This window comes from Dipodomys ordii, unplaced genomic scaffold, assembly GCF_000151885.1.
Source record: "Dipodomys ordii isolate 6190 unplaced genomic scaffold, Dord_2.0 Scaffold37, whole genome shotgun sequence".
Classification (NCBI taxonomy): domain Eukaryota; kingdom Metazoa; phylum Chordata; class Mammalia; order Rodentia; family Heteromyidae; genus Dipodomys; species Dipodomys ordii.
Window position 1 is genome coordinate 4,979,875 of NW_012267253.1, and position 27,975 is coordinate 5,007,849.

Here is a 27,975-nt window from a genome sequence, read left to right on the forward strand (position 1 = left end):
TACAAATTATGGTGGTGGTGGTAAGGTGTCCATACCTCAAAAAAACCAAAGGTACAAGGATCAGATTATTACAAATACACTTAGAATTTTAAACCATCACTATTTTTTATATTATAATATGTATTTATCTTATTAGAGCATTTTCAGGCTTACAGAAAAATGGTACATTAAGTACAGCTCCCACATACATACTTTACTTTCTAGCTTCCCCTATTAACATCCTTGCCTTTTGTCCTACATTTGTTACAAAAGCTAAATGGTACCTTATTAAGGCTCACTCTTTGCATTAGGATTCACCCTGTGTGTATATAACTAGAGTGACAAATATGTGGTATGTATTCACCATCCCAGTATCATACAAAATAATGTTGCTGTCCTAAATATGGCCTAGTCATCCCTTTATCTTTTCTTCTGAAGCCTTGGCAAACACTGGTCTTGTTAAATGTCTCTACAGTTTTGCTTTTTTCAGAATATTATATAGTTGCATCATAACATATGTAGCCTTTCAGATTGGCTTCTTTCATGAAGTAACTTAAATTCCATGTTTTGCCATGTCTTTTCATGGTATGATAGCCTTTTTATACTACTATTTACAGTACATTTTTATAGCATTTACTATACTAGTAATTATGCACTGCTCACTTTTTATCACTGTTTGCATCCCATTTGTTGAGTCCTTAAGTGTCTTTTTCTAAGGCCCTTGCTAAAACCAGAACACATGGATTCTTCCAAGTTCATTTTCTCAGACTTCAGCTGTCAGATCAATCATCCCCAAACCCATCTTTCTTCTTGTTACTCCCTCATTAAGATCCTATCCTTGTTTCTTACCTTCATCACAACATATACAAGTTCTTTTATTTACCAATTCAAAAACTAGAGCTTATTTCTAAGTACAAGGCACTGTTTGGTTAACTAGTGAGTAAACTGATAAACCTTTTTTTAAAAAAAATACCAAATGTAGTGGGATGATGGACAAAATTAACTAGGAATTATGATAAAGAATAACCACAAGACAGGGTGTCACAGGACAGGGTGTCGGGTACAGGTGGCTCACGCCTATAATCCTAGCTACTCAGGAAGCTGAGATCTGAGGATAGTGGTTCAAAGTCAGCCAGGCAGAAAAGTCTGTAAGACTCTTATCTCCAATTAACCACCAGAAAACTGTAAGTAGTGCTGTGGCTCTAGTGTCAGAGCACACACCTTGAGCTGAGGAGTTCAGGGACAGCGCCTAGACCCAGAGTTCAAGCCCCATGACCAACAAAAAATTACAGCAAGGCTCTACTTCAGACAAAAGTGTAAGGAAGGCATTTTAAATGACTGGACTAAGGATGAGAGGAAACAGATATTTAAATAACAGAGGGTGAGTACTTCAGGCAGGGCAAAACAGTCAAGTAAGTGAGCATCAAATAACATCAAAGATAAGGCTGGAAAGAAAAGACAGGATTACTTCATGGATTTTGAAGGTAAACAGCTGAGATTTTATTTGAGATACAGATTTTATTCAAATACATTATCATATCTGATTCTGTGAAAGTGTAAGTGAATTGTGGCATAATCTTATTATTTTAAAAAAAAGAAAGCTAGCTACTAGAAGAAGCTACTAAAATAAAAAGGGGTTAGGTTAAATGTTGCAATAATCCATGTAAGAGATTAGACCAGAGTGGGAAATGGAAAAGCAAAAGAAATAAGGGCCCTATCTGATTTAATAAAATCCAGGCAACCAGCCTCAACTGTACAATTTGCTAATACTCAACCTCATACAGTGAGAATTATACAAAAGCATACCCAAGAGGTATGCTTAACCCTCTGTATATGTCCTACCATGCATTGTTTTCACAAACACTTGTAACAAGATCTTACACAAAAGCTCGGCACTGGTGGCTCACGTCTATAATCCTAGCTACTCAAGAGGCTGTATGTAGCTCAAGAGGTAGAGCACTAGCCTTGGGTTGAAGAGCTGTGGGACAGTGTCCTAGCCCAGCGTTCAAGCCCCACAACCAACCAAAACAAAAATAAAAACAGATCGTATATATAAAGGAGGCTGGGAAGTGGCATCAGTGGCTCATGCCTATAATCCTAGCTACTCAGGAGGCTGAGATCTGAGAATCAGGGTTCAAAGCTAGCCCAGGAAAAAAAGCCCAGAAGACTCTTATCTTCAATTAACTACCAGAAAACCGGAAGTGGCACAGTGGCTCAGATGGTAGAGTACTTGCCTTGAGCTGAGGAGCTGAGGGACAGCAACCAGGCCCAGAGCTCAAGCCCCACCACCACCAACAAAAAAATAGTTTTTAAAAAGGAGGCTGGTAGAAATGCCCTGATATGCAAAAGCACAGGTTAGTTCATGTCCCATCAATGCACTAAGTCCACGTTCTGCTATTTTTTTCTTCTTCTGCCAGTCCTGGGGCTTGAACTCAGGGCCTTGGGCACTGTCCCTGAGCTTCTTTTGCTTAAGTCTAGCACTCTACCCCTTGTGCTACAGTGCCATTTCAGCTTTTTCTTTTTTTTTAAATAAGGTTTTTATTGTGAAAGTACCGTACAGAGGGGTTACAATAACATGAGCAAGGTAATGAGTACATTTCTTTCTTTTTTTGGGAGGGAGGTCCAGTCGTGGGGCCTGAACTCTGGGTCTGGGCGCTGTCCCTCAGCTCTTCAGCTCAAGGCTAGCACTCTACCACTGGAGCCACAGCACCACTTCCGGCTTTTTTTCTTTTTGTTTATGTGGTGCTGAGGAATCAAACCCAGGGCCTCCAGCATGCAAGGCAAGCGCTCTACCACTGAGCCACCTTCCCAGCCCCTCAGCTTTTTCTGTTTATGTGGTACTAAGGAATCGAACCCAGGACTTCATGCATGCTAGGCAAGCACTCTACCACTAAGCCACATTCCCAGCCCAGGTTCTGTTATTTAAAAGATGTATAACTTTAGCTACACTTTCTTCACTATGCAACTTTCTCCACAATGATTTGGATTAATATTTGTTCCCTCTAAAACTGATGTTGGAATTTACCATCCTAACTGTATGTAGATATAGGAGACTTAGGAAGTCTTTTGTGTTTAATGCCTTTTCAAAATGGCTTTCAAGAACAGGGTGTCTTGCTCTTCTGCCTTCCATGATGCACAAAGAAGGCTCTTGTCAAAGGCTAGCCCATCCATCTTGGACTTCGAAAATTGTGAGAAATAACTTTTGTTCATGACAAATGACCAATTCTCAGATTTTCTTACATTCTCACAAAATATTCCCTAGGCCTAAAATTCAGGGGACAACAGGATTTGTTTCACAGGGATATTTCTTGTGATGATTAACTAACATGATACAGATTTATTTATTTACTTATTTAGGTGCCATTCCTGGGGCTACTGTAGTTCTTCATGGCAAGATTGTTTTATTTATTGTGGTACCATTTCTGGGGCTTGAACTCAGGGCCTGAGCACTGCCTGTGAGCTTTTTATGCTCAAGGTTAGCATTGTACCACTTGAGCCACAGTTGCACTTCCAGCTTTTTGTGAAGTTAACTTAGAAGATTCTCATGAACTTTCCTGCTCATGTTAGTTTTGAACCATGATCCTCAGATCTAGATTATAGGCTTAAGCAACAGGTGCCAGGCTGCAAAATGATTTTAGATAGTAGACAATGATTTCTCATTTCAATGTTCATTTTTTTTTGGGGGGGGTCCAGACATGGGGCCTGAACTCTGGGCCTGGGCGCTGTCCCTCAGCTCTTCAGCTCAAGGCTGGCACTCTACCACTTGAACCACAGTGCCACTTCTGGCTTTTTTCTTTTTGCTTATGTGGTGCTGAGGAATCAAACCCAGGGCCTCAGGCATTCAAAGCAAGTGCTCTACCACTGAGCCACCTTCCCAGCCCCTCAACGTTTATTTTTAAAGGAGGGAGGGACTTGGGGATGTGGCTCAAATATAAGGCCCTGAGTTCAAACCCAAGTATATTAAACAAAAACCCTATCACACCAAGCTCTTTATTTTACTAATAATTTGTGCTCAAGACAAAATTAAGCTAGGGAAAAAGTGAGTTTAAACCTAAAACCAACATAACAAAAAACATTACAATATAAATAGCTCAGGAAGTACTCAAAATTAGGGGGAAAAAAATCTGAAGGCAGTGTACAAATACCCAAAAGTTGGGTAAACTGAAGAAGTATAAAGAACCTGACAAGGTAATATAACAAATACTAACCAAGTATTTACAAAGCATTTTCTTCTTTTTAAAATAAATTAGAAATCACAAGACGTGTATTTTAAAAGGAGTGTTCAAATCTATGCTGTGCTATTAACAGCTATGTGATTCTCGAAAAGATATTAGCTCTTTCTAAACATTTAGATTCTTCACTTGAATGAAAATAGCTATCACAGGTCTGGTGATACAGCTCACTGTTAGTCTCTGCCTAGTATGTATGAGTCCCCAGGTTTGATTTCCATCTAAAAAAAAAATCTACCTTGTGTCTAGCATACTTCACTTAATGATTTTTTTCAAGTCTTTCCATTTCCTTATGAATGTGGTGATACCACCATTCTTTTTGAAAGAAGCACAGAATTCCATCGTGTATATATATACATTTTCTTGGTTCATTAATCCAGTGAGGGGCATCTGAGTTGATTCTATGTCTTGACTACGGTAAACAATACTGTAATGAACATAGTTGTGCTAGTAGCTTTAGTGTGGCCTTGTTTGTGGTCATTGGGGTAAATGCCCAGGAGTGGAACTGCTAGGTCACAGGGGAGCTCTATGTTTAGCCTTTTGAGGAACCTCCATACTACTTTCCAGAGTGGTTCAACAATTTTACATTCCCACCAACAGTGTAGTAGCATTCCCTTTTGGCCACATCACCAGCAGCATCTGTTATTAGTTTTCTTGATAATGGCCATTCTATTTGAGGTGAGATGGAATCTCAGTGTTGTTTTGATTTGCATTTCTTTTAGGCCAGAGTTGTTAAACATTTCTTCAAGTTCTATTGGCCATTCTTATTGGTTTCCCTCATTTGTAATAATTAGTATATGTCCAAGATGGTTCTAGCAGAAGATCACAATAGCTCAATAGCTATGTACATATGACCTTATAAAATGATGCTAATCAAAATGAACTACAAGATATGAAAACAAGAGGTTCCCTTCCCCCAAGTGTACTGTATGCAATTATTTTTTTTTCTTTCACTTTTTATTTTTCCTTTGGCTTACCCACTGTCACTGTATTGTATATAAGCTTATCTGATTTGGGGAAGGAGAATAACAGAAATGGTGAGACAAAGAACAAAGGGTGAACCAATGTAACAGTGATACTCACAAGCCACTATGTTGGAAATTAACTTTACAACTGGAGGGGGAGTAGAAACAATGGGAGAAAATGAGGGAGAATTGTTCAACAATAATTGTACTCACTTCCTTACTTATACAACTATAACCCCTCCATACATCATCACCTCTACAATAAAAAAAAACACTACCTTATGAAGGTAATGGGAAATCAACAAATATAAGACTACCAACAAAGCAGTGCTCAGTAAATAACTGCTCAAAATATAGGTAAATACGTTTGTTGGCTGTTTTTAAAACTTGAGAGCTAGCAATGAACTTTCTATCTAATATATAAGTAAGCCTTTGATTCTCCAAAAAGTCTCACCAAAAACTCTCTACAGTTTTATACTTTATGGTAGTCACAGAATTTCAGACTAGAAAGCCACTAGCAGCTGGTTGACATACAACAGACTATTCCAGTCTGTCTATATATCCCCCCTCCCTATTAGGCTCTTCTGTCTCAAAAGGATGTCTCCTTTGCTATGAAGTGCTTAAGAGTCCTATGATGGACTTAGGTTAGGACTTATGATGTAATATGAAACAAGAATTTTCCAGAACCTATAAAACAAGCATGAGATGGACTCGATTCTAAATAAAGCTCTTGTTCAGATTTAATATTCTGGTACCTCATCATGTGTTACCTGGTAAAAATCTTAATTCCTAAACAGTTCAGGTATTGACTTAAAAAAAAAAAAAGCATTGCTATATCCATAGATAATTCCTTAACATCAAAAACACAACATATTTAAAAACACTTAGAGGGGCTGGGAAGGTGGCTCAGTGGTAGAGTGCTTGCCTCGCATACATGAGGCCCTGGGTTCAATTCCTCAGCATCACATAAGCAGAAAAAGCCAGAAGTGGCACTGTGGCTCACATGGTAGAGTGTAACCTTGAGCTGAGGAGCTCAGAGACAGAGCCCAGGCCCAGAGTTCAGGCCACGACCGACAAAATAAATAAATAAATGAATACACTTAGAATCACAGTATCTTAGAATCACAGAATCACAACTTGAGACCTGGCTAAAAATTACTTTTTCTAAGATTAAATTTCCTATATGTGTATGATGAATACATTTAAAATATATATACTGATTACATTTACACCTATTATGAAAGTGCTGTCCTGTCTGTAAGAGAGGAATGTAATCCTGTGGTATTTCACAGAGGAGCAGTCACATTTATTTTGTGGAAAGAGTTTTTGTGTTTTTTGCTTCTTTTTTTTTTTTTTTTGGTCAGTCATGGGGTTGAACCCAAGGCCTGGGTGCTGTTCCTGAGCCTCTTTGTGCTCAAGGTAAACACCCTATCACTTTGAGCCACAGCTCCTCTTCTGGTTTTTGAGTGGTTAATTTCAATAAGAGTCTCATGGGGACTTTTCTGCTCCAGATGGCTTCAAACCTCAATCCTCAGATCTCAGCCTCCGGAGTAGCTAGGATTACAGGTGGGAGCCACTGGCACCCAGCTACAAATTGATGTTTAAGAGGAAAGATGGTAATGAATATTCAGAGCACATTTGGATTATTTTCAATAAAGATCTGCACTACCATTGTTTACCCTAATCTCCAAACCCACGCTTTCTAAGTCTCCTGTTCTTTCAAGATGAAAGGGTCTTTTCTGTATTATACCACTACCTATGATTCCTTAATATGCAGCACCAATTGCTAGTCTCTTTAACTCTATATAAACTGTCAAGACCTGAACTTCTCCAAATCTTCCAATGGGTTCCAACCACCCACCAATCATCTCTTTATTATTTTATTTTCATTTTTAAGGGTTTTGGCTTTTTTGTTTTTTTTGTCAGTCATGGGGCTTGAACTCTGGTCTTGGGTGCTGTCCCTCAGCATTTCAGCTCAAGGCAAGCGCTGTGCCACTTGAGTTGCAGTACCACTTCTGGTTTTCTGGTGGTTTATTGGAGATAAGTGTCTCACGGACTTTCCTGTCCAGTCTGCTTTGATCCATGATCCTCAGATCTCAGCCTCCTGAGTAGCTAGGATTACAGGTGTGAGCCATGGTGCCTGGCCATTTTTATTATTTCATTTCTACCTACAACTATTCTTCTACGTAACCTTGGTAGCTCCAAGGAATCAGACTTTGCAGAATCACTTCTTCCATGCTACACAGTTTGATAAAAAAGTGCAGCCTCCAAATCTTTCCAAGGGCAGGCTGGGAAGGTGGCTCAGTGGTAGAGCGCTTGCCTTGCATGCTCCAGGTCCTGGGTTCGATTTCTCAGCACCACATAAGCAAAAAGAAAACAGCTGTAAGTGGTACTATGGCTCAAGTGGTAGAGTGCTAGCCTTGAGCTGAAGAGCTGAGGGACAGCGCCCAGGCCCCATGACCGGACCCAAAAAAAAAAAATCTTTCCAAGGTCTTCTCTACCTTTAGAACACAATAAATATCCATTGCCATCTGTCCTCTAAAACTCAAGTGGTCCTTTACCACAAAATATATCTGACCACTCCTCTCTCTGAAATACCACAGGATTACATATATTCTTCCCTTACAGACAGGACATAATAGGTATAAAGGTGCCTATCATTGTCTTTTATAAAACTTAAACACAAAGAAACAGAGGCTGAATCTTATAGTCTTCACAAGTCCAAAAGACTCACAGACTCTTAATATGTTTTTTTTTTCTAAAATGAGAGGCAATAAGGGAAGTTTCTTTTCTTAAGTCTTAGAAGTAGTTGTAACAACATTTTATTATAGATATGTGATTTGTACCTTCGGATAGGAAACTACTTCCAAACAGATTTATCTTTCCTTATCTTTCCTCTGAAGCATATATTATTCTAAAATCTCTCACAAGAAATACATAAATAGCTTCTGATCCAGAAGAGAATAAAAAAATGTGTGAAAGGTACCCTGCCCCTCCTCATGAAGAGTAAGAGCTAGAGGAAGGTATTTGTTTAAAAAGAGAAATAAATGTGTAAAAAGTAAGAGAGAAAGATCATGGTAAATTTGTACAATCATGCCATAGTACACTGATGGATCAATCTTCGTATCTCACAATACTCCTTTTTTCAATGTCTAAGATGTCCACTGGCTTTTCAAGGAACATTTGATACCGACTACATGGTACAGCTGGATATCAAAAGAGTAAAGCAAAGTCCCTGCCTTCAAGGAACAGACAGCCAGGTCTGGAGTGCGGACAGTTACATATATAATGGGGCTAATGGTTTGGGGTATTTTGCTGGCTTATTTGTGAGCTCTGACTAGCTCTACCTCTTGAGCTACATCTCCAATTTCAGCTTTCTGGTGGTTAAATGTAGATGAAGAGTCTAGAGGATTTGTTCAGGCTGCCTTCAAATTTTGATCCTCATATCTCAGCTTCCTTAGAAGCTAGGCATGAGCCACTAGATGGTCGGCTTAATCAGAATTTTTAATAATACAGGATCTAAGAGGAGAAATGAGAAAGGAGCAGTCTAGAAAATCTTGACAAAGAAAGGGGACATCTAATGGGAGAAGAGGAGTAAACAATACACCCAAAGCAAAAAGATATATATCCTAGCACATTAGAGCCTTTCTGATTCACAAGGCCAGCAGTACCTCTGTTTCCTAAGGAGCTTGTTAGACATGCAGAACCTCAGTTCCTTGACTAGACCTACAACATGCACATTTTGTCAAGATTCACAGAGAATCACGCCCACCACAGTTTGAGAAGCCCTGCTATAGAAGTCCTCATAGTAGTCTAGTTTCACTAAAATATAGAACACAATGGCATGAGCAGGAGGGGAGAAGAGAGGAAAGGGACCCACTTAAGATGTGAGGCTCCAGAGGCACTTCAGCTTCCAAACTTTCTATGCTAGTATCAGGACCTTAACTTAGAGCCAAGGAAGCCATCAGTGCTTAACTAAGTAAGAAAACAACATCCAGTTACCAGGACACAGTAAAAAAGAAGACTGTATTGAGGCTGGACGAAGGGGATCCATTCCAAATGAAGCAGGTCTCACAGGATTGAATCATCTGTGCCATCAATACATGTAGGAGGGTAGTGAGAATGAAACAGGAATGAAATCTCAAGTATAAAGATGTCCAGATGTTTTCAGGAAACCAAACACGATCCTTCACAAAAACAAGCAATACAAGCACAGATTTGGGAGAAAAGCTGAGTCCAATTTGAGATGCACTTTAAGTATTTGTAATTCAATCATGTATCTAGTAGACAGTCTATATCTAGGAGGAGAAGCAATGCTGTCCTCATAAAGGGAGACAGGCTAAACCCTTAAAGCAAAAAAAAGGTTACTCCAAGGATGGAAAAAAAGTAAGAAACATAAAATGACTAATACCCCTAAGGACATGAACATTTGATACATTTACCTAGGATAAAAGAAGCAACAAAAAGAGTAAGGAAAAGATATTCAAAAGGGGCATCTTCAATACTGGGAAAGGTTTCAAGAAGGAAAAAATAGAAGACAGAGTAAATGTTAAGGCCTACAATGCAGATTTGATCATTAAGATATGCTTTGCAAAAATTAAATAAACATAGATTTCACTAATAAATGACTAAGAGGATACACAGTATATCTATGGTCCTTCCCGAATAATAAAAGGTGAATTTTAGTTAATTTTTTCAGCATTTTCCAATTGTTCCTCAAGGAACCTGAGCTTTATATATTTTTTAAGTACAAAAAAAAAAGATAATAGTAGAACTTCTGTCATGGGTATGACTGCAGTGTATAGAGTGAATGAAAAGTGAAAAGACAAAGGAGACAAGATCAGACAGGGAAGAGACTGTTTTGTTCTTCAAGTAGGAAAGATTTAGGTATACTTACAGGCTATGAAATTGAAGGCTATAAAAAGTGTTCAGAGAAGGGCACTGGTGGCTCACACTTGTAATCTAGCTACTCAGGAGGCAGAGATCTGAGGATCATGGTTCAAAGCCAGCCCAGGCAGAAAAGTCAGTGAAACTCATCTCCAATAAACCACTAGAAAACTGGAAGTGGAGCTGTGGCTCAAGCAGTAAAGCTCACCTTAAGCTGAAGAGTGCAGGGACAGTGCACAAACCCCGAGTTCAAGCCCCACAATCGACCAAAAAAAAAAAAAGTGTTCAGAATTCAGGAGAAAGAAAATATATATTCCTTTATTGATCTGGGCACACAGTGGTCAGCAAGACAAAGTCTTACCCTCAAGTAGCTTACTTTCTACTAAAGAAACTTAACAAATAATAACTGAAATGTGGACAAAACTAATAAATAAGATCATTTTTAAATTGTTTGCTGAGGTAAAGCTTCTCTGAAGAGACATTTAGGTCCCTAATGACAAGAAACCAGCTTTAGAAAGGCTTGCTACCTCTGCCTAATAGATAATGAAACTGAGGTTCAGACAACTTAGGTCAAAGGTAAGATTATGCAGTGATGAAACTGAACTCAGATCAACAGACTCTTTACTAAATTGTATTCACTCTATTCAATTTTCCTCAAATGGAACAGTGAAGATCAAAGATAATGTTGACCCTTCACTAACTTACCACCCCCAGATGGTAAGGACTAGAGAAAAAACAGTCATCAGCACAACTTTCTCAAAAGACACTGAAAATCCAGATTTGTAGTTCTATGATAACAGAGGCATGATTTCTGCCTGAAGATCAACTTTCAGGCCCCACTAAAAACAAACAAAAAGCCTGCAAGCTTCAATTTACAAGTAGGCTATATTCCAAAAATGTAACTAAAATGTTAAGAAATCCTATATCTTCTACACATATAATTTTTACGCAGAGATTATGTTTCCAGGCTAGTCCATGGAGAGTCCACATAATCACAGTAATAACAACAACAATAATAATAAAGCATTTACATATCATGCCCTGTATCAAATGCTTTTATAGAAAACTCAGGCAATACTCCTAACAACACTATTATTGCTCCAATCTTGTAACTATGGACACTGAGGCCCAAAGGGGTTCAGTGATTTGTCCAATGGCAAAACAAAAACTGAGGAGCCCAATCCAGTTCCCCTATTCTGATTTATTAGTTATTATTTCTGCATGTTAAATCCAATGTGTCATTTGTCTGCAAGCCTGTCATAACAGTTTCTCTTTACTGCAGAACCTAAGCACCTATCTCCCCTTTTCTGGTGGTTAGAATACTATGCAAAGTAACACCCTCACATCCTCACCCTCTGCCTCCAAAACATCAGACATCCCAGTAACCTCAATCAATGGCGGGCGTTACTCATACGCTTGACATCCACTGAGAATTTAACCTTTACACCCCACAACCAAACAGAGTGCCTGGCGTGAATGTGCCCACTTGTTTCTGCAACCAATCAGATCCCACGGTGACCAATTCCCAGCTCACCGGGGCACCTAAGGAAATACGGTTGTGAAGTTCCATTCAACTCAGGCAAAAGCGCAAACAGCAGACGGTTACAGGGGACCCACGAGTGACCCCACGAGGGGCAGCCCCCAAGCCGGGGTGGGCTCCCACCTGCCCTCGTAGCAGGCCCCCCATCCACGCCCCCCGGGCCTTTCCCGAAAGGCGGGAGGGCAGGCATTGAGGCCGGCAGCCTGCCGTGCCCTAGGCCATGACCTTCGCGAGGCGCGAGCCCGTCCTCCGCACCACCGCCCCCTCCCCGGCGGAGAGGACCACCCCAAGCCCCGGAACACCGGGTCCCCGAGCGGCGAGGGCCCCCGGATTCCGCTACCCGGTCCCACGCCGATCACGCTGGCCGCTGCCCGGTGGAAGGGAAGGTTCCGGTTACTCACCCCGCAACCGGCCAGGCGCGAACGGCCGGCGGACAGGGGGCAGCCAAGGGCCGGCAGGGACCGCTCGCGAGGAGACGCAGCGAGAGCGGGAGGCGCGGCGTGGCTCCGGCGCCCAGGAGGCGGCCGGCAGGTCTCAACAGCGCGGCCATGGCACGGCTTTCCCCACGGTGAACGCACGTTCCGCCAGGAGGACAGGAGGAGCACGTGACACCGGGGTCGCCCGGCGCGGGAGAGACCAAAGTCGGAGCGTGCGCGGCGCCGGGGGGAGGAAACAGGCTTAGTTTAGATGACAAACCAGAAGGAAACACCTTTCCTGAGGTCCCAGGGATCCCACCACTTAGTGTATCCACCGCGAGGTCTGTTTGGTATCGAAGGAGGTTTGTTTTCCCGACTTAAATCCTTCCCTGAGCCTGTCGGGCATGCTGAGCTCCCCTCACCGCGCTCGTCAGTTGGTAGAGTCTCAAAGGTCGACTCCGCCCCTGTCAGCGCAGAGGCTCGCGGGGGGCCAACCAGAGCGCACGCGGTGGGCCGTCGCGAGGAGCCGACCGTGAGCCTCGCGGAGTGTGGGAGGGGCGTGCGGAAGTTGCCTCTGACGTCCCGCAGTTTCGAGAACCACGAGTTCCCGCCGCGCTCGCGGATTGGACGGGTCCGGGCTCAGACACACTGGCCTGCGGCGACGCTGGGGGCCTTCGCCCCGGGCGGTGCGCCCTCCACGGCTCAGTGTGATGTGATTCGTGGTCGGGCCGTTGGGACCGCGTGGAGGAACACGCAAGTCTGACACGAAGTCTCACACGGCGCCTCGCTTTATGAACCAGGAACCCTAAGTCCTCCTGGGACTTGAACTCAGGACCTTGAGCTTTTTAGCTCAAGGCTGGAGCTGTCGGAGTAGAGCCGCACCTCCACTTGGAGCTGTTTGGTGGATAACTGGAGTTAAGCTTCTCAAGGACTTCCTTGCCCTGGCTGGCTGGGAATTGTGATCCTCAGCTCTCAGCCTCCCGAGTGACCTACCAGCACCCAGCCTTTTTTTTTTTTAAATACATAGTGTCAGAGGCTTGACTTTGTCCCACAAGAAATGTACTCTTAGCCTGACTTACATGCTTACGTAACTGTAACCCCTTTGTATTTCACCTTTATAATAACAATTTAAGGGGGGGGAACACGTCTCAAATACATAGTTTCAGTGGTACTCACTGAACACTTGAAAGTGAACTCTACAACTTGTGGATAGGGACAGGAGGGAAAAACTGGGAGAGAGCAAGGGAAGTGGTGACATTGTCCAACAAGAAATGTACTCTTTACTTGATTTATGTACCTGTACCCCCTCTCTACATCCTTTTATAAAATAAAATTTTAAGGCATAATTTAAAAACTAATTAAACTCACTCTCTTTGCAGTCTAAGTGCACATTAGTATAGAAAGAAGTTACTGATAAACGAATTTGCTCATGCCTGTAATTTTAGCTACTCAGGAAGCAGAGATTGTGAGAATATCGGTTTGAAACCAGCCTGAGAAGACAATTCCAAGAAATTTACCTCCAGTAAACCAGCAAAAAGCCAGAAGTGAATATGGCTCAAGTAGTAGAGCCTCAGTCTTGAGTAAAAAAGCTAATCAAGAGTGCCAGGCCCTTCAATCTCCAGTAAATTTCCACCCCCCAAACACACACAAGAAAAAGTCATGTGCTGGTAGATCATATCTGTTATCCTTGCTACTAAGGAGTCTGAGGTCTGAGGATCAGGGTTCAAAGCCAGCAGGGCCAGGAAAGTCCATGAGACTTCCCTCTAATTAACTACAGAGAGCTGGGAATGTAGCTTTGTGGTAGAGTACTTGTTTAGCATGTATGAAGCCCTGGGTTCTATTCCTCAGTACCAAATAAAGAGAAAAAGCTGGATGTGGTGCTGTGATTCAAGTGGCAGAGTACTAGCCTTGAGCAAAAGAAGCTTAGGGACAGTGGCTCAGAGTTCAAGCTCCAGGATTGGCAAAAAAATAATAATAACCACCAGAAAACCAGAAGTGGTGCTGTGGCTCAAAGTGGTAGATTGCTAGCCTCCAGCAAAAAGAGCTCAGGGACAGCTCCAGGCTATACATATTGTGTGTGTGTGTGTGTGTGTGTGTGTGTGTGTGTGTGTGTGTGTGTGTGTGTGTGTAAATAGAAGAGTGAAAGTTGTTGAAATTCTTTTAAGAAGGAGCAGTGGAATAGGGGAGAGTTGAGTAAGGGAGCATGATAGAGGGGATTAGATTGATCAGAATATGTTGTATACACGTGAAGATAACATAATGAAACCTTTGTACTACAAAATGTATGCTAATAAAAACTTCACAAAAGCCAGACACCGGTGCTACTTAGGAGGCTGAGATCTTGAGGATCATGGTTCAAAGCCAGCCAGGCCAAGAATGTCTGTGAGACTTATCTCCAGTTAACCACCAGAAAACCGAAGTGTATGGCTCAAGTAATAATAGAGTGCTTGCCTTGAACTGAAGAGCTCAGGGACAGAGCCCAGTCCCAGAGTTAAAGCCCCATGACTGGCAAAAAAAAAAAAAAAAAGAACACAAGAAAAGAAAGTTACCATCTGGGGCAGAGTGAGTTGGGGTTGTTGGCATAATCCCAGCTAAACAGTATCAGTGCCCAAAGGTGGCAGGTAAAAAGTGCAAGGCCTACCTAACTGACAAATAACTAAAGCAAAATGGTCTGGAGGTATCATTCAATGGTAGAGTCCTTGCCTAGCAAACCTGAGGCCCAGAATTCAAACCCCAGTAATGGGGAGGGGCAAAGGGTGTTTTACCAGTCTGACACAGACTTGAATGAAGGGTGGAAAGAGGCCTAAAGGAGTTTCTGGAGAGGGAAAAAAGTACTACAGTTTTAGAGACCAGCAATTTCAAAACTTTGAGGCAACAATAGAGGTAACTCATGAAAGAATGGTAATAAGGAACACTGGATGAAAGGAAGGGGGCAAGGGGTGGACAGGAGATTGTGCCAGAGATTATAGGTGGCCTTTGACTTTTACTTCATTTCAAAACTTTTAACTTTAATTCAGAATGAAATGGGAAATCATCAGAACGTTTGCTCTGTACGAATTTGCCTTTTTAAATGGTCATTCTGGCTTCCTGTTTGCTGTTTGGAAAGGTATGAGGAGAAAGGGGGAGGCCATTTCATAATCCAGACTGAGATGCTGGAGGCGTTAATCCAGGTGGAATGGTGCCAAAGGGTCAAAGTAATACTCTATTCAAATAAGAGAAACAAAAAGTATTTACTTACAAATTGGCAATGGGCACAATCCAAGGATGCCTCCAAACTAGGCTTGAACCACTAGGGAGATGAAGATCGCACAGGTGTAAATGGGGAAACGGAGGAAGGAGGTTTAAAGGTGAAATAACAATTATATTACAAATCAGAATCTCTGCGCTTCTGACCCTGAACATTTGGGATAAGGAAGCCTCAGTCTTAACTGTTGTTACGTTTTATGATCAAGGGTAAACCTCACAAATTTGGATTCTCTTCCTGTCTCCCTTTTTTTGGTACCAGGCCTTGAACTCAGGGTGTGGTTGGTGTCCGTTAGCTTTTTCACTCAAGGCTAGTACTCTGCCACTTGAATCACAGTTCCATTCCTAGCTTTTTGCTGGTTAATCGGAGATAAGGGTTTCATGAGACATAACTGCCCAGTTTGGCTTCTAACCATAATCCTCAGATCTCAGCCTCTTGAGTAGCTGGAATTACAGGAGTGAGCCACTGCCGCCTGGTCTTACTTTGAATATTAACTAACGTAGTTCTGTGTGTATGTTTGTGTGTGTGAGGGGGGGTGTTTGGGACGGGGGGGGGGAGAACAGGGCAATGTGGGTTTTGTAATCAGAACCTATATGCTTGGCTTGACCCCTTTAGGGTCTTGGGTTTTCGGTTGTTGTTGTTGTTGTTTTTTGTTTCTTCAGTCATAGGGCCTGAACTCTGGTCTTGACTTGGGCGCTGTCCTTCAGCTGTTCAGCTCAAGGCTAACACTCTACCATTTGAGCCACAGCGCCACTTCCAGATTTTTCTGCTTATGTGGTGCTAAGGAATTGAACGCAGGGCCTCATGCATGCAAGGCAAGCACTCTACCAATGAGCCACCTTCCCAGCTCCAGCATCCTGGTTTTGAACCCTAGCATTGCCAAAATTTCATGAAGAAAAAGAATTTAAATTTGGACTTCATTAAGTTCACTGCTCAGTAATACAATATGACTCAGAGTTTGGAAAACATCATATTTAATCAATCATATCAGTATAAACATAAGGAAATACAAGCACCAGGGAAACAAATGTGCCAAACTGTAGTGTTAAAAGCCCAACACTTTTTCAATTAGCAATATAATTGATTGATTCTCCAACAAATACTTGCTCAAACATCAAAACTTCCAGGTGTTTCTAAATAGCTTTATATAAAACATTAAGCATCAGAGAGTACTATCTTTACAACTTGAAACAAATTTTCATTGAAAAACAAAGTTTAAAAAGAAAGAAAATTTATCTTTGAACTTCTTAGTTGTAAAGATGGTACACAACATCCTAAAGGAGAAATCACAGTGCAGTGAATATGAAAGAGAAACAATTTTCTCTTTGGTCAACGAACTATTTTTCCTTCCAGTAGTTTATCAAAGCCAGGCACTGGCAGTTATAATCCTAGCTACTCAGGAGGCTGAGATTTAAGGTTTACAGTCCAAGGTCAGCCCGACAGGAACATCTGTGAAACTCTTATCCCTAATTAACAAGGAAATTTTTAAGTGGAAGTATGGCCAGCCTTGAGTGAAAAAGCCAAATAAGAGCATAAAGCCCTGAATTCGAGTCCCATACCAGCACACACACACAAAAGTTTATGAAATAAAGGATCAAAGAATAAAATTAATTTAGTCTCCTATTTTCACACAAGCATCTTTAAAATAGGGTGAGCAAAGAATCAAATGATTGCCTTGAGTCTAAATGCCTATTATGCTTAAAAGCCTTAACATATTTTAAGCAGCAGATTTAATCTTTAGCTGTGATTGTATTTTTACTTAAGGCAACTTATCTGTTGAATCAAGGGCTTCTGCCATCTGTGACTACATTTTTCATATCCAAATTTATTCATGTATGTAATTCCCAATTATTCAAAAATATTCCACTTGAATTCTTGTTTGCATACAGTCTGGAGATTCTCATTATAAGTGGAGGTCCAATTTGTTATTGTTACACCCTTCAGCAACACTTCTGTCAAACAACAATTCTTTCTTAAGTGCACAAACCAAGAAGACAGATGCAGGGTCATTTACTATAAGAAAACCACCCATGCTGGCAACAAGGGTTTGTTGCTGATATTTTCCCAGCATTACCATGTGTGAAGGCTGGAAAGTTTTATGTTTCCCATAGGGCAGATAGTGTCTAGATAAATCAATATACAATAGTAGTCAAACATAATTGGCATTTCAGTGTACTACACAACTGAGTCCTTTCAATACAGAAAGCAGTTATAATCCTTATAATAGCTGAAAATAAACTTTAGGAAGTCTTTGTTGAACAGTCATCATTAATTACAAAAATGTGGCATGCATTTCTTAAATCTCCTGGTTAATTGGGTTTCTTTTATGTACTTGTGTTTTTTTAGGAACTAGAAAGTGTATTTAATTTTTTTCTGAGAATATGTAATGTACTTTTCCGTTCAAATTTCCTATTTCAAATTCATCTATAATGAATTTCTGTTTTAGCTTATTGTTTTCTAAGGTTTGAAAATAATTTCCCTTGGATACTTTTATGCAAATTTCCTTTTGATAACTTCAGTTTAATTGGAAGAAAGACTAAAAGATTTTACTTGGGCTTATTAAGGACTATATGAAGAGGACTATATCACTATATTGGGAAGTGTGGTTTAGTGATAGAACACTTACCTAGCAGGTGTGAGGCTCTAAGTTCAGTTTCTACCACTGCCAAAAAGAAAAAAGAAAGAGGAATTTTCCATTGTCTTAAGTTGTAAGACATTGGTATACCTATTATTCTTGGCTGCTCATCTTGCTTTCTTTGCATTTTCCAATAGATGCCGACCCCTAAACCTACACAGAGACAACTGACAAACAGATGATTCTGTAACAATCCCAGAAAGGAGGCTCAATCTAGCCTAATCAAAAACTCACCCTAAGAGAACTAGTAGGGAAGGCATTTTAATTTTGATTAAAAGTCATGGAGTTTTTCAGTTTTTTTTTTTAAGTTTTAGCAAGGATTTTTTTTTTTAGTGTAACAGGGTTAAAGTTGAGTTGAAATAGAAAACATTTCCTGCTGAGTCATCTGAAGGAAGAAGGAGAGTAGAATCTCTTTATTGCTCAATTCTTTCTCTAGTTGCCCTCCATCTAAGACACCTGATGTCAGATAATGTGGTCCTTGGAGAATTGCCAAGACTGAATTCTCTGCCCTACCTTGAAGTTGGTGTGAGCCAAGTAAGGAAGTGGATATCCCAAAACAATTTAACTGGGATCTAAAAGAAAGAGAGGGGGGGAGAGGGATGAAGGGAGGGAGGGAAAGAAAGAAGGAAAGAGAGAAAGAAAGAAAAAGAGAGCAAGAGAGAAAGAAAGGAAAGAGGATCCTTAAGACTCAGCATTCTGGGCTGGGAAGGTGGCTCAATGGTAGTGTGCTTGCCTTGCATGCATAAGGCCCTGGGTTCGATTCCTCAGCACCACATAAGCAAAAAGAAAAAAGCCGGAAGTGGCGCTGTAGCTCAAATGGTAGAGCACTAGCCTTGAGCTGAAGAGCTGAGGGACAGCGCCCAGGCCCAGAGTTCAGGCCCCATGACCGGACCCCACCCCCCCAAAAAAAGACTCAGCATTCTTTCCCTGCTGAAGGAAACAATTACCCTCTGTCAAGCACCAGAATGGAATCAAGTGTCAGAGCCTTGCTGTCTTATATCATCAAGTCATAGCTTGGCTTCCTAGAGGCATACATGTGGGCCACAGCTTTGAGAGCAGGAAGTCTGTTGGAGAATGTCCTAGCCACCAGTATCTGTGAAGGGTGAGCGAAGCATGATTGGGCAGAGAGAGAAGTCAAATTTTGATTGATTTCCCACAGAGGCTCCATGACCTACAGAGACCCTTAAATTTTATCTTGCCTTGAATTAAGGTATCTGGGCAATTATGTGCCCTCACTATTATTTATAGACTCCCTAGGGAAGAGATGTGGAAGGTAAAGCTGAAGGCAATTCCCAAATCAAAATGCTCAAACCAGGAGCCATCATCTTCCAACACTTTTTGCAACTGAGGAAATGGATACTTTACTCCAGACAGGAGAAATCCAGTGTTGCAGTCTAAGGTGTCACTGTAAGAAATAGTCTTGGTGGTCTTTTGCGGGGGGGGGGGGACCTGGGGCTTGAACTCAGGTCTTGAGCACTGTCCCTGAGCTCTTTTGCTCAAGGCTACCACTCTACCACTTTGAGCCACTGCACTACTTCCAGTTTTCTGGTGGTTAATTGGACGTAAGAGTTTCATGGACTTTCCTGCCCAGGCTGACTTTGAACCACAATCCTCAAATCTCAGCTTCCTGAGTAGGATTATAGGTGTGAGCCATCAGCCATCCGGCTTGGTAGTCTCATTTCTTTCCTTTCCTTTTCTTTTCTTTTCTTTGTTGGTCCTGAGGCTTGAACTCTGGGCCTGGGTGCTGTCCCTGAGCTCTTCAGCTCAAGGAGAGCACTCTATCACTTGAGCCACAGTACCACTTCCAGTTTTCTGGTGGTTAATTGGAGATAAGAGTCTCACTGACGTGGGCTGGGAAGGTGGCTGAGTGGTAGAGTGCCTTGGATGCATGAGGCCTTAGGGTTATATTCCTCAGTACCACATAAACAGAAAAAGCCTCCTGAGTAGCTAGGATTACAGGTGTGAGCCACCAGCACCCAGCTTGATGGTCTATTTTCAAAGGTAGGTATTTGACCTGACCCTGAGTTCAGAGTGGCAGCCATGAAGTTTGTACACCTGGAAAGTTCCTAAGCAAACCGAATGTTAGGGAGAGGCCAATTGACAAAGGAAATGCCATTATACAGAGTTAATAATAAACTGGTGAAAGAAAAAAAAAACCCAGCCAGGTGCCTGTAATCCAAGGTACTCTGGAGGCTGAGATCTGAGGTGTGGTTTGAAGCCAGTCTTCACAGGGAAGTTGTGAGACTGTTATCTCCAATTAACCAGCTGAAAATGTGTCTCGGTAAAAGACCAGCTTTGAGCAAAAGAGCTTTGTGATAGCACTCCAGTCCTTAGTTCAAGCTCCAGGACTAGCAGACAACCAACCAACACAACGACAAAAAGAAAACTAGTTAAACTTGGGCAACATAGTGGAAGATTGCACACCCCATAGAAAAAGCCAATGAAGAATCAGGAGAGTTGCCTACACATTAGGAGAATAAAATACTTACTGTGACTCTGCTGGATGTCTCTGCCCACCAGATGCTGAACATTGCAAGATTACCACTAACCGTTAAAGTCTTATTTTCACTGTACTTCATGTCTCTGAGTCCATTCTTTGTGTCAGGGTAGTTGAGAGTGTTTTAAAACTGATAGAAGTTGCAAGAATAGTGGGGCTATGGCTCATGTTGTAGAGTTCCTACCTAGAGGTCCTGAATTTAAACCCCAAGACCGCCAAAACAGCAATAGCAGAGTTCAATTTCCAAGGATCACAACCTGACAAGATGCTTGGCATTGATTATAATCTACTGTAAACACTCAGAATCAGATACTCAGGTGACTAAAGTTTTAAAGAAAATATACAATCATGGGAACTAGAAACCTTTTCAACAGGGACTCATGACTGTTCCAAGTCTAGCAACTTTCAACTCTTCTGAACATATGAACAAGAATCCTTTCCAAACCAGAGCCAGTGGTTCATGCCTATAAGCCTGACTACTTAGGAGGTTGAGATCTAAGGATCAAGGTTTGAAGCCAGCTTGGAAAGTCCATGAGACATTTATCTCCAATTAACTACCCCAAAGTCAGAAATGGTGATATGGCTCAATTGTCAAGCACCGACTTTGAGTGAAACAGCTAAGGGACAGCACCCTGGCCCTGAGTTCAAGCCCCAGTACTAACATGTACATGAAGAAAAGAATGCTTTACAATATTTATTTACAATATGTCCAGTATAATAAGAGGCAAGAAAACCATTCCATCATGTAGAATTGTTATAGCCAGAATGCTCACCAAGAAATTCATCCCACTGAAAGTCTTTTTAACCCCTGTCCAACAAGAAATGGTATGTGGACTGACAATGACTACTGTTGATTACTTTCTTCTTTGCTTTCCTAAATGTAAATCTTTGCTTATCTAGTTTGCTTTCCACTACTATTAACTGAGCATGTTAGGGAAGGTAAATTTGTAATTTAGTCACTAGATCACTAGCAGATCATGTTGATCCACACCCAGATCTGACTAAGACAAATGGCAAGTCAACCAGCAAAGAGATGCAGAAAGGAAGTATATCTTCCAGTGCCTCCCACTGAAGAATGAGGACTAATATTTCAATTGAATATAGTTGGCTAGCCTTAAATTAAAGCACTTTGTGGATTAGTAAAAGAAGACAAGCATGTCATTCTGGTAGCAAGTTTGAAGTCAGCATTTTGTCAGCATTTGTTGCTTTTCAATGATTTCCCTATAGACATACTTTTTTTTTTTGCCAGTCTAGGGCTTGAACCCAGGGCCTGGGCACTGTCCCTGAGCTTCTTTTGCTGAAGGTTAACACTCTACCACTAAGCCACATTCCCAGCCCATCCCCTATAGACATACTTGTAATTTTCACTATCACTGTACACACAACCCTGGTCACAGAGAGCATCATGTGACACAGGTCTAGCCTAAGAGACAAATCTTATCCTTTTGGGTCACAGGGATGGAGAAATTTGTTGTTGTTGGGTTTTGTTGTCGTTGTTCGTTTTTTTCTTCATTTGTCTAAGATCCATTCACACATGTTTATAATAGCATTCACTAGCCAAACAAAATGACTAATAGGTCCATGGCAGCAGTCAATAAGAAACACATGCAAAGCACACATGTCTGTCCTATCATGTACATTTCACTAGCCTCTATAGCCTTCAGGTCAGATTTTCTCCATCCCTATGAAAGGGATTGTTTTAGGAGCCTAAAACAAGCCAGCAGAATTAATTGCCTTAAATTTTACCACCTGCAGCTAGTAGAAACATGTGTAGTTTTTGAGTCCTATGGCAAGAATTTCTTTGGACCAGTAATTGCTGATAGTCACTCTCTGCATCACTCATTTCACTCTCCCCCCCCCCAAAAAAAAAGAATGACTTAGAGAGAATCAGAGCCAAGGAATGGAGAGAAGCTGATGATTAGATCCACTTGTGAACTTCCTTGTTACAATAGCTAAAAAAAAAATAGACTTTGTACTGCATTTATTTGAGGGAAGTTTTAGTGTTTGCATAGGAAAAGTTGTGGTTTAATACATGTTGAATTGTTTATAAGATTATCATCTCTAGTTTTAGTTTGTTCTGCTGTCAGCATACTTCTAAACATAAATAAGTGTTCACTCCTTTTTTTTCTTTCTTTCTTTTTTTTTTTTTTTGGTGCCAGTCCTGAGTCTTGAACTCAAGGTCTGAACATTGTCCTTGAGCTATTTTGCCCAGGGCTAGCACTCTACTATTGGGCTACTGCTCCACTTACGGCTTCCTCCTGAGTAGCTAGGAGTGAGCCACCAGCACCTAACCTAAGTGTTCATTCTTTATTAATATTAAATGTTTTAATTTATCCTCTACATTCCCATTATCTCATTTTTGTCATTTGTTGATCTATCTGCACTGAATGATTAATAAATGATCCACTGGAAATGATAGATTAAAATATAGCCAAGCTATCTTAAAAAGCTTAAAGAAAAGCATCAAAGTGAGTTAAAACACATACACAGATAAATTTAGTTTCTAAATTGGAACTAATATACCAAAGATATTCCATAGCAAAATAAGTGGAAAGGTTAAGGAAAGCCACTCAAAAGCCAAAGTGAAATCATCTGCCAACCGAGATTTAGAAATAGAGTCTCAAACATTACGCTTATACAGTTCCACTGGCTCCCTAACTACATGCTCATGGTCTAAAGGGATTAGTGTCTTCAACGTTTTCAGATCCCATGGTATATAGTTTATGAAAGTTGTGCATGTCACACAAGTTATTTAGCCATCTTAAGAGTATTTAGACTAGATTCTATATTGCCACATTTTATAACTTAAAAAAAAAACAAATAAACAAACAGGTACAAGAAAGAGAATCACATAGCTGAGCCAGCCAGGCTGTTTCCAAGGCCAGTAGATTTAACCACTACTCTGTACTGTTTGAAAGTCTGGCCTTAATAAAGAGACACAGCAATAAAAGCAACCCATTCAGGCAGACCAGTGGAAGATGTACTTGGATTCACTTGAGATCTTTTGCTATTCTCCCAAGAATTCTTCTGCTTCAGCCAATGCTGATTTCTCTCACTTCCAAATTCCTTATACTCGATGTAAAATCAATATTGTACAATTTGTCATTTAATTATTCTCCTTTTCTTCTGTTAGCCTTGTCTTCTCAACTTTGTTAGAACTTAACAAGAACTCATATCCAGGGTGTTTTCTTTTATTTATTTTTTTCTTCATGTTTTTGAAATAAGGTCTCTCAATATGGAGGCCAGCCTGGTCTGGAGCTCACTTTTATTGTACCTTAGCTTTCTAGGTGCTAGGATGACAAACATGCATCACCCTGACCAACTCAGGCCCAGTTTTTTTGTTGCTGATGTTTGTTTTGTTTTGCTTTGTTTATTTTTGTGCCAATATTAAAGTTTGAACACAGAGCCTCAAACTCCTGCTTGGATTTTTCACTCAGCAATGATGCTTTACCAGGCATACCTTCCAGCTTTTTGGTGTCTCACAGACTTTTCTGCCTGGGCTTGCTTCAAACCTTGACCCTTAAATCTCAGCCTCCTGAGTAGCTGGGATTACAGATGTGAGCCTCCAGCACCTGGCTCAAGTCCAGGTTTATGTCTCCCCAGGCTTCTGGCACCTGATCAGTTCCCTGTTATTTGTTGATCTAATTTGGAAGTGCTATTGTAGCTTTAGAAACCTATTCATTATGAATTTTAGATTCATTTAGGACTAAAATCATGATATTTATAGTACATTTGATCATTTCCTACCCTTTTGCAATTTTAGATGTTTAACTAGAGCCTTCCTCCAGTCAATCAGACATCCTTTTTGTTGATTTGCATCATGCATATTTCACTAATCAAATTGGTGTGGGCACAATCCCTTCTTGTATAGGAGAGTGGTTCTTGAGAGGTTTTGCTTTTGAGAAAGCTTCTAGCAAGCTCTTTCCTGTTTGACTTTTGTTTGCTTCCCAGAAATGCCCATGCTGGGACAAAATTACTTTACCCAGATGCCAGTGATTGAAATAACATTCTAATTATCTGTCGATGGTAAATCATAAAACTTGTTTGGAAACCCATTTGTTGAGCTTTTGTGTGTTCAGAGGAAAGAATAGTTTACCTGGTGCCACTAAAATCAACCTGGTATTTGGAAATTCTGTAGGCTTGATTGCACTGAATTATAAATTGAGTCATTACCAACTTAACCTCTGGGAGGTTTCCAGTGATTGTTTTATTCAGCTTTGCTGACTAGCCGCCTGTAGCAATTCTTGCAATGACTCCCCTTGTGGCACGGAGGGGCTGCCCAGCTCTGCTGCAGAAGTCCATGGGGCTGTACCTGCCTGAGGAATTTGGAAGGATCTAAGGTCTTTGGAGACTAGAAATATGTTTTTTCCTTGTCTTAACGGACAGTATAAGCCTCTGGCATTTCAAAGTGCAAGTCATTAGTGCCCACCAGTGTGATGTTAATCTGTCTGTGTTTCAGTCTCGGGACATTTTCCAGTTGCTTCTGCCACAACAATCTCTGCCATCTCAGTGCCTCTGATGCCCCATGTGAATTCAGGAAGCTCAGTGGTGCTGACAGGACATCACCAAAATGGATTAGGGACCATCTTCTTTCTTCCCCTATTTCAAAGTCACCCATAATGAACTCCAGAAACCTATTTAAAAGGTAGGACTTTGCTGGGTGCTGGTGGGTCATGCCTGTAATCCTAGCTATTTAGGAGGCTGAGATCTGAGATTGTGGTTTGAAGCCAGGGCAAGAAAGTATGTGAGACTTTTGTTTCCAATAAACTACTCAGAAAGAGCCTTGGCACTGTGGCTCATGAGGTTAAGGTCTAACCTTGAGCAAAAGCAGCTCAGGGACAGTGCCCAGGCCCAGAGTTCAAGTCACAGGACTAGCCCCAGGACTTTTGTTTGAGTACTGGGCCTTGAACACAGGGTCTGGGTACTGTCCTTTAGGTTTTTCACACAAGGCTAGTGCTCTACCATTTAAAACATAGCTCTACTTCCAGCAGTGAGTTTTGTTTTCCCTTTTGTTTTTCTGGTTAATGGAGAGAAGAGTCTCACAGACTTTCCTGAATAGCTAGGATTATAAGCATAAGCCATCTGCATTATTTTTTTTTCTTGTTTGTTTTTAATTTCACTAGAAGGGGAGAATTTCTTTTATTTTGATTATAGGGTTGAAGTAGTGCAGATTGAGAAACTTAATGTTGATCATATCAATGAGAAATAAATACTAGGAGAAGGAAATACAATATTATCAGAAAGCAAATGCAAACGAGACACATGGATAGCTGAAGGGGCTCAGGAAGGATCCACGTGACACTTGAAATGGATGTGAGCAGGCTAAAATTGTAGCTCAGTGCTAGATAGCTTTTCCAGCATGTATGGAAGCTCTGGATTCCATCCTCAGCACCACAAAGTGATTGTTTGATTGCTTGATTAATTAATTTATTAAAATAAGAATGATGTGTGGAGTAGTATTTGTCTGGACACCCTATCTCCTACATTTTCCTGAAAGCTGAACCTCCTGCTGTCTAAAGTAAGTTGGGGATGTAGGGGGAACAAGCAGCGGAGGGGAGAGTGTGCTTTCCTCAGTTCTCTCCAGGCTCCCCTCCTTCTCATGTGTTAATATGATAGGAAGCCAAACTGCACAGAAGAGCTAATGGGCAATTGTTAAGAGCCTTGGCCTTTTATTTAATCATCAGAAAAACTGAGGTGCGTAGGTGCTGGTAAAGTGCCAGATTAATTATTCAGAAGCAAGTGCCTGAGATTGGAGCAAGTCTTGTCTTATTAGCATGCCGTGTCCATGCTGGAGCTTGGTTAGAGCAGCTACAGAGACTATAGATGGGCCCATGGGAAAGAAGCCAGAAAACAAATAAAACCAACATCCCCTGTACTGTGCTGTGAAACCTCACACTAATAGAATTTCCTCCTCCTGATTATGCTGCTCTTCAATAAAATACCCTAGCCTAGACCCTCTTCTGGAATATACATGACCATTATTCTACTAGCCTTCCTTACCTCTGTGCTCATGAACTTGAACATCTTTCCTCTTATAATCCATTGTGACTAAATCCAACCCTTTGGTGTACATTCAGACGTCACTTTCTTCTCTTGTCCATTCAAGTACCTATTGTGCTTGTGAAATTCTCTCTTTCCTCTTCTGCACCTTAAATTCCCTCTCTTCCAAATCAACACCATCAGCATGAACTGTCTTTTCTGTCTTACAAATTAAAACCAATGCTGGGCACTGATGCCAAACTACTCAGGAGGCTGAGGTCTGAGGATTGAGATTTGAAGGCTGCTCAGGAAGACCAAGCTGAGAGATTCTCATCTCCTAATTAACCAACCAAAAGGCTGTCACTGGAGGAATTGTGCTTTGGTGGGAGCTTGAGGCCCTGAGTTCTAACCCCAGTATCAGAACACACACAAACACAAAAATCAAAACTAAAACGTTCTCTCTCTAGCCACTCCCTTAATTGCCTTGACAATGACATTCCTGAAAAGAGTTTTCTAAGTGTCCTTTCACCCCTGAGCTTACTGTAATCAGGTATTTAGCTAACCATTCCATTTACCAATAGCCTTCATTTAGTCACTTTCAGGGTGAACATGCCTCCTGAGTCTATTTTTATTGCATTTCCTGCTTTTTTTTCTATCTTAAACATAACAGTCTCCCAGGTTTCAATCCTTGTATTCCTTCTCTCTTTGCCTTTATCCCTTGTCAATCTCCTCTGCACTTGTAGTTTTATATTACCATTTTATCACGATGGCATTGAAATGCTTGCTTTCTCTCTGAGGCTCTATCTTTAATCCCCACCTGGATGGTTTTTACATATCGCTAAACCCCATATGGCCAAAGCAGAGCTCTTCCTTCCCTGGTCTCTCACCCAAACTGATTCTCCTAGTCTTCCCTGTCTCATTCATGGCTCATTTCATTCACTCTCCTAATCGGTCCAATCAAAAGCCTTAAAGTCATCTCTTTTTTATTTTGGTTCTGGGCTTGAATTCAGAGCCTGTCTTATACTCTCACTTGGTTTTTTCCTAAAGGCTAGAACTCTACCTCTTGAGGCACAGCTCCACTTCTAGATTTTTGTTAGTTAGTTGGAAACAAAGTTTCACAGATATTTTCTGCCTAGGCTGGCTTTGACTCTCAATACTCAGATCTCAGCTTTCTGACTAGCTAGGCTTATAGATGTGACCAACCAGTTCCTAGCTCAAAGTCATCTTCCCCATCCCCCAAACTATTTAAGTGTCAACTCCAACATGAAAATACATCACTAGATTACACTGCAAAACACTTCTTACCCCCCACCCCCCGCACACACACCCCATAACCTCCCACATTGCCAGTGCTCACTTGGACTGCTGGAGTACCCATTCAGGTGTCTGTGATTTTAGATCTGAATTCTTTTCATTTCAATTATGTCACCTTTTTCTGATCAGAATTTATGAGTGCTGAGTTAGTATTGTCAGTAAAATTTTACTTTGTTTGAGGGCAGAAGGGTAACTGAGCTAATGACTGTCCTGGTCTCCTTGGTCTCAGGGAGTTTGCAGAGAAGTGTGGAAGAGAATCTGCCCCTTCCTATGTGAATGATAGGGAACTG

The 27,975-nt window shown here is 41.2% G+C and overlaps 1 protein-coding gene across 1 annotated transcript in view; it reads right to left on the reverse strand.

Moving 5' to 3' along the window:
- The window catches only part of Lrpprc (leucine-rich pentatricopeptide repeat containing), a 95,339-nt gene extending 83,171 nt beyond the window's left edge, over positions 1–12,168 (reverse strand). Inside the window, exon 1 of the mRNA XM_013017979.1 lies at positions 12,002–12,168. Within this exon, the coding sequence (XP_012873433.1) occupies positions 12,002–12,150 (149 nt within the window). The 5' untranslated portion in view covers positions 12,151–12,168. The remainder of the gene's footprint in view (positions 1–12,001) is intronic.
- Positions 12,169–27,975: the final 15,807 nt, after the last annotated feature.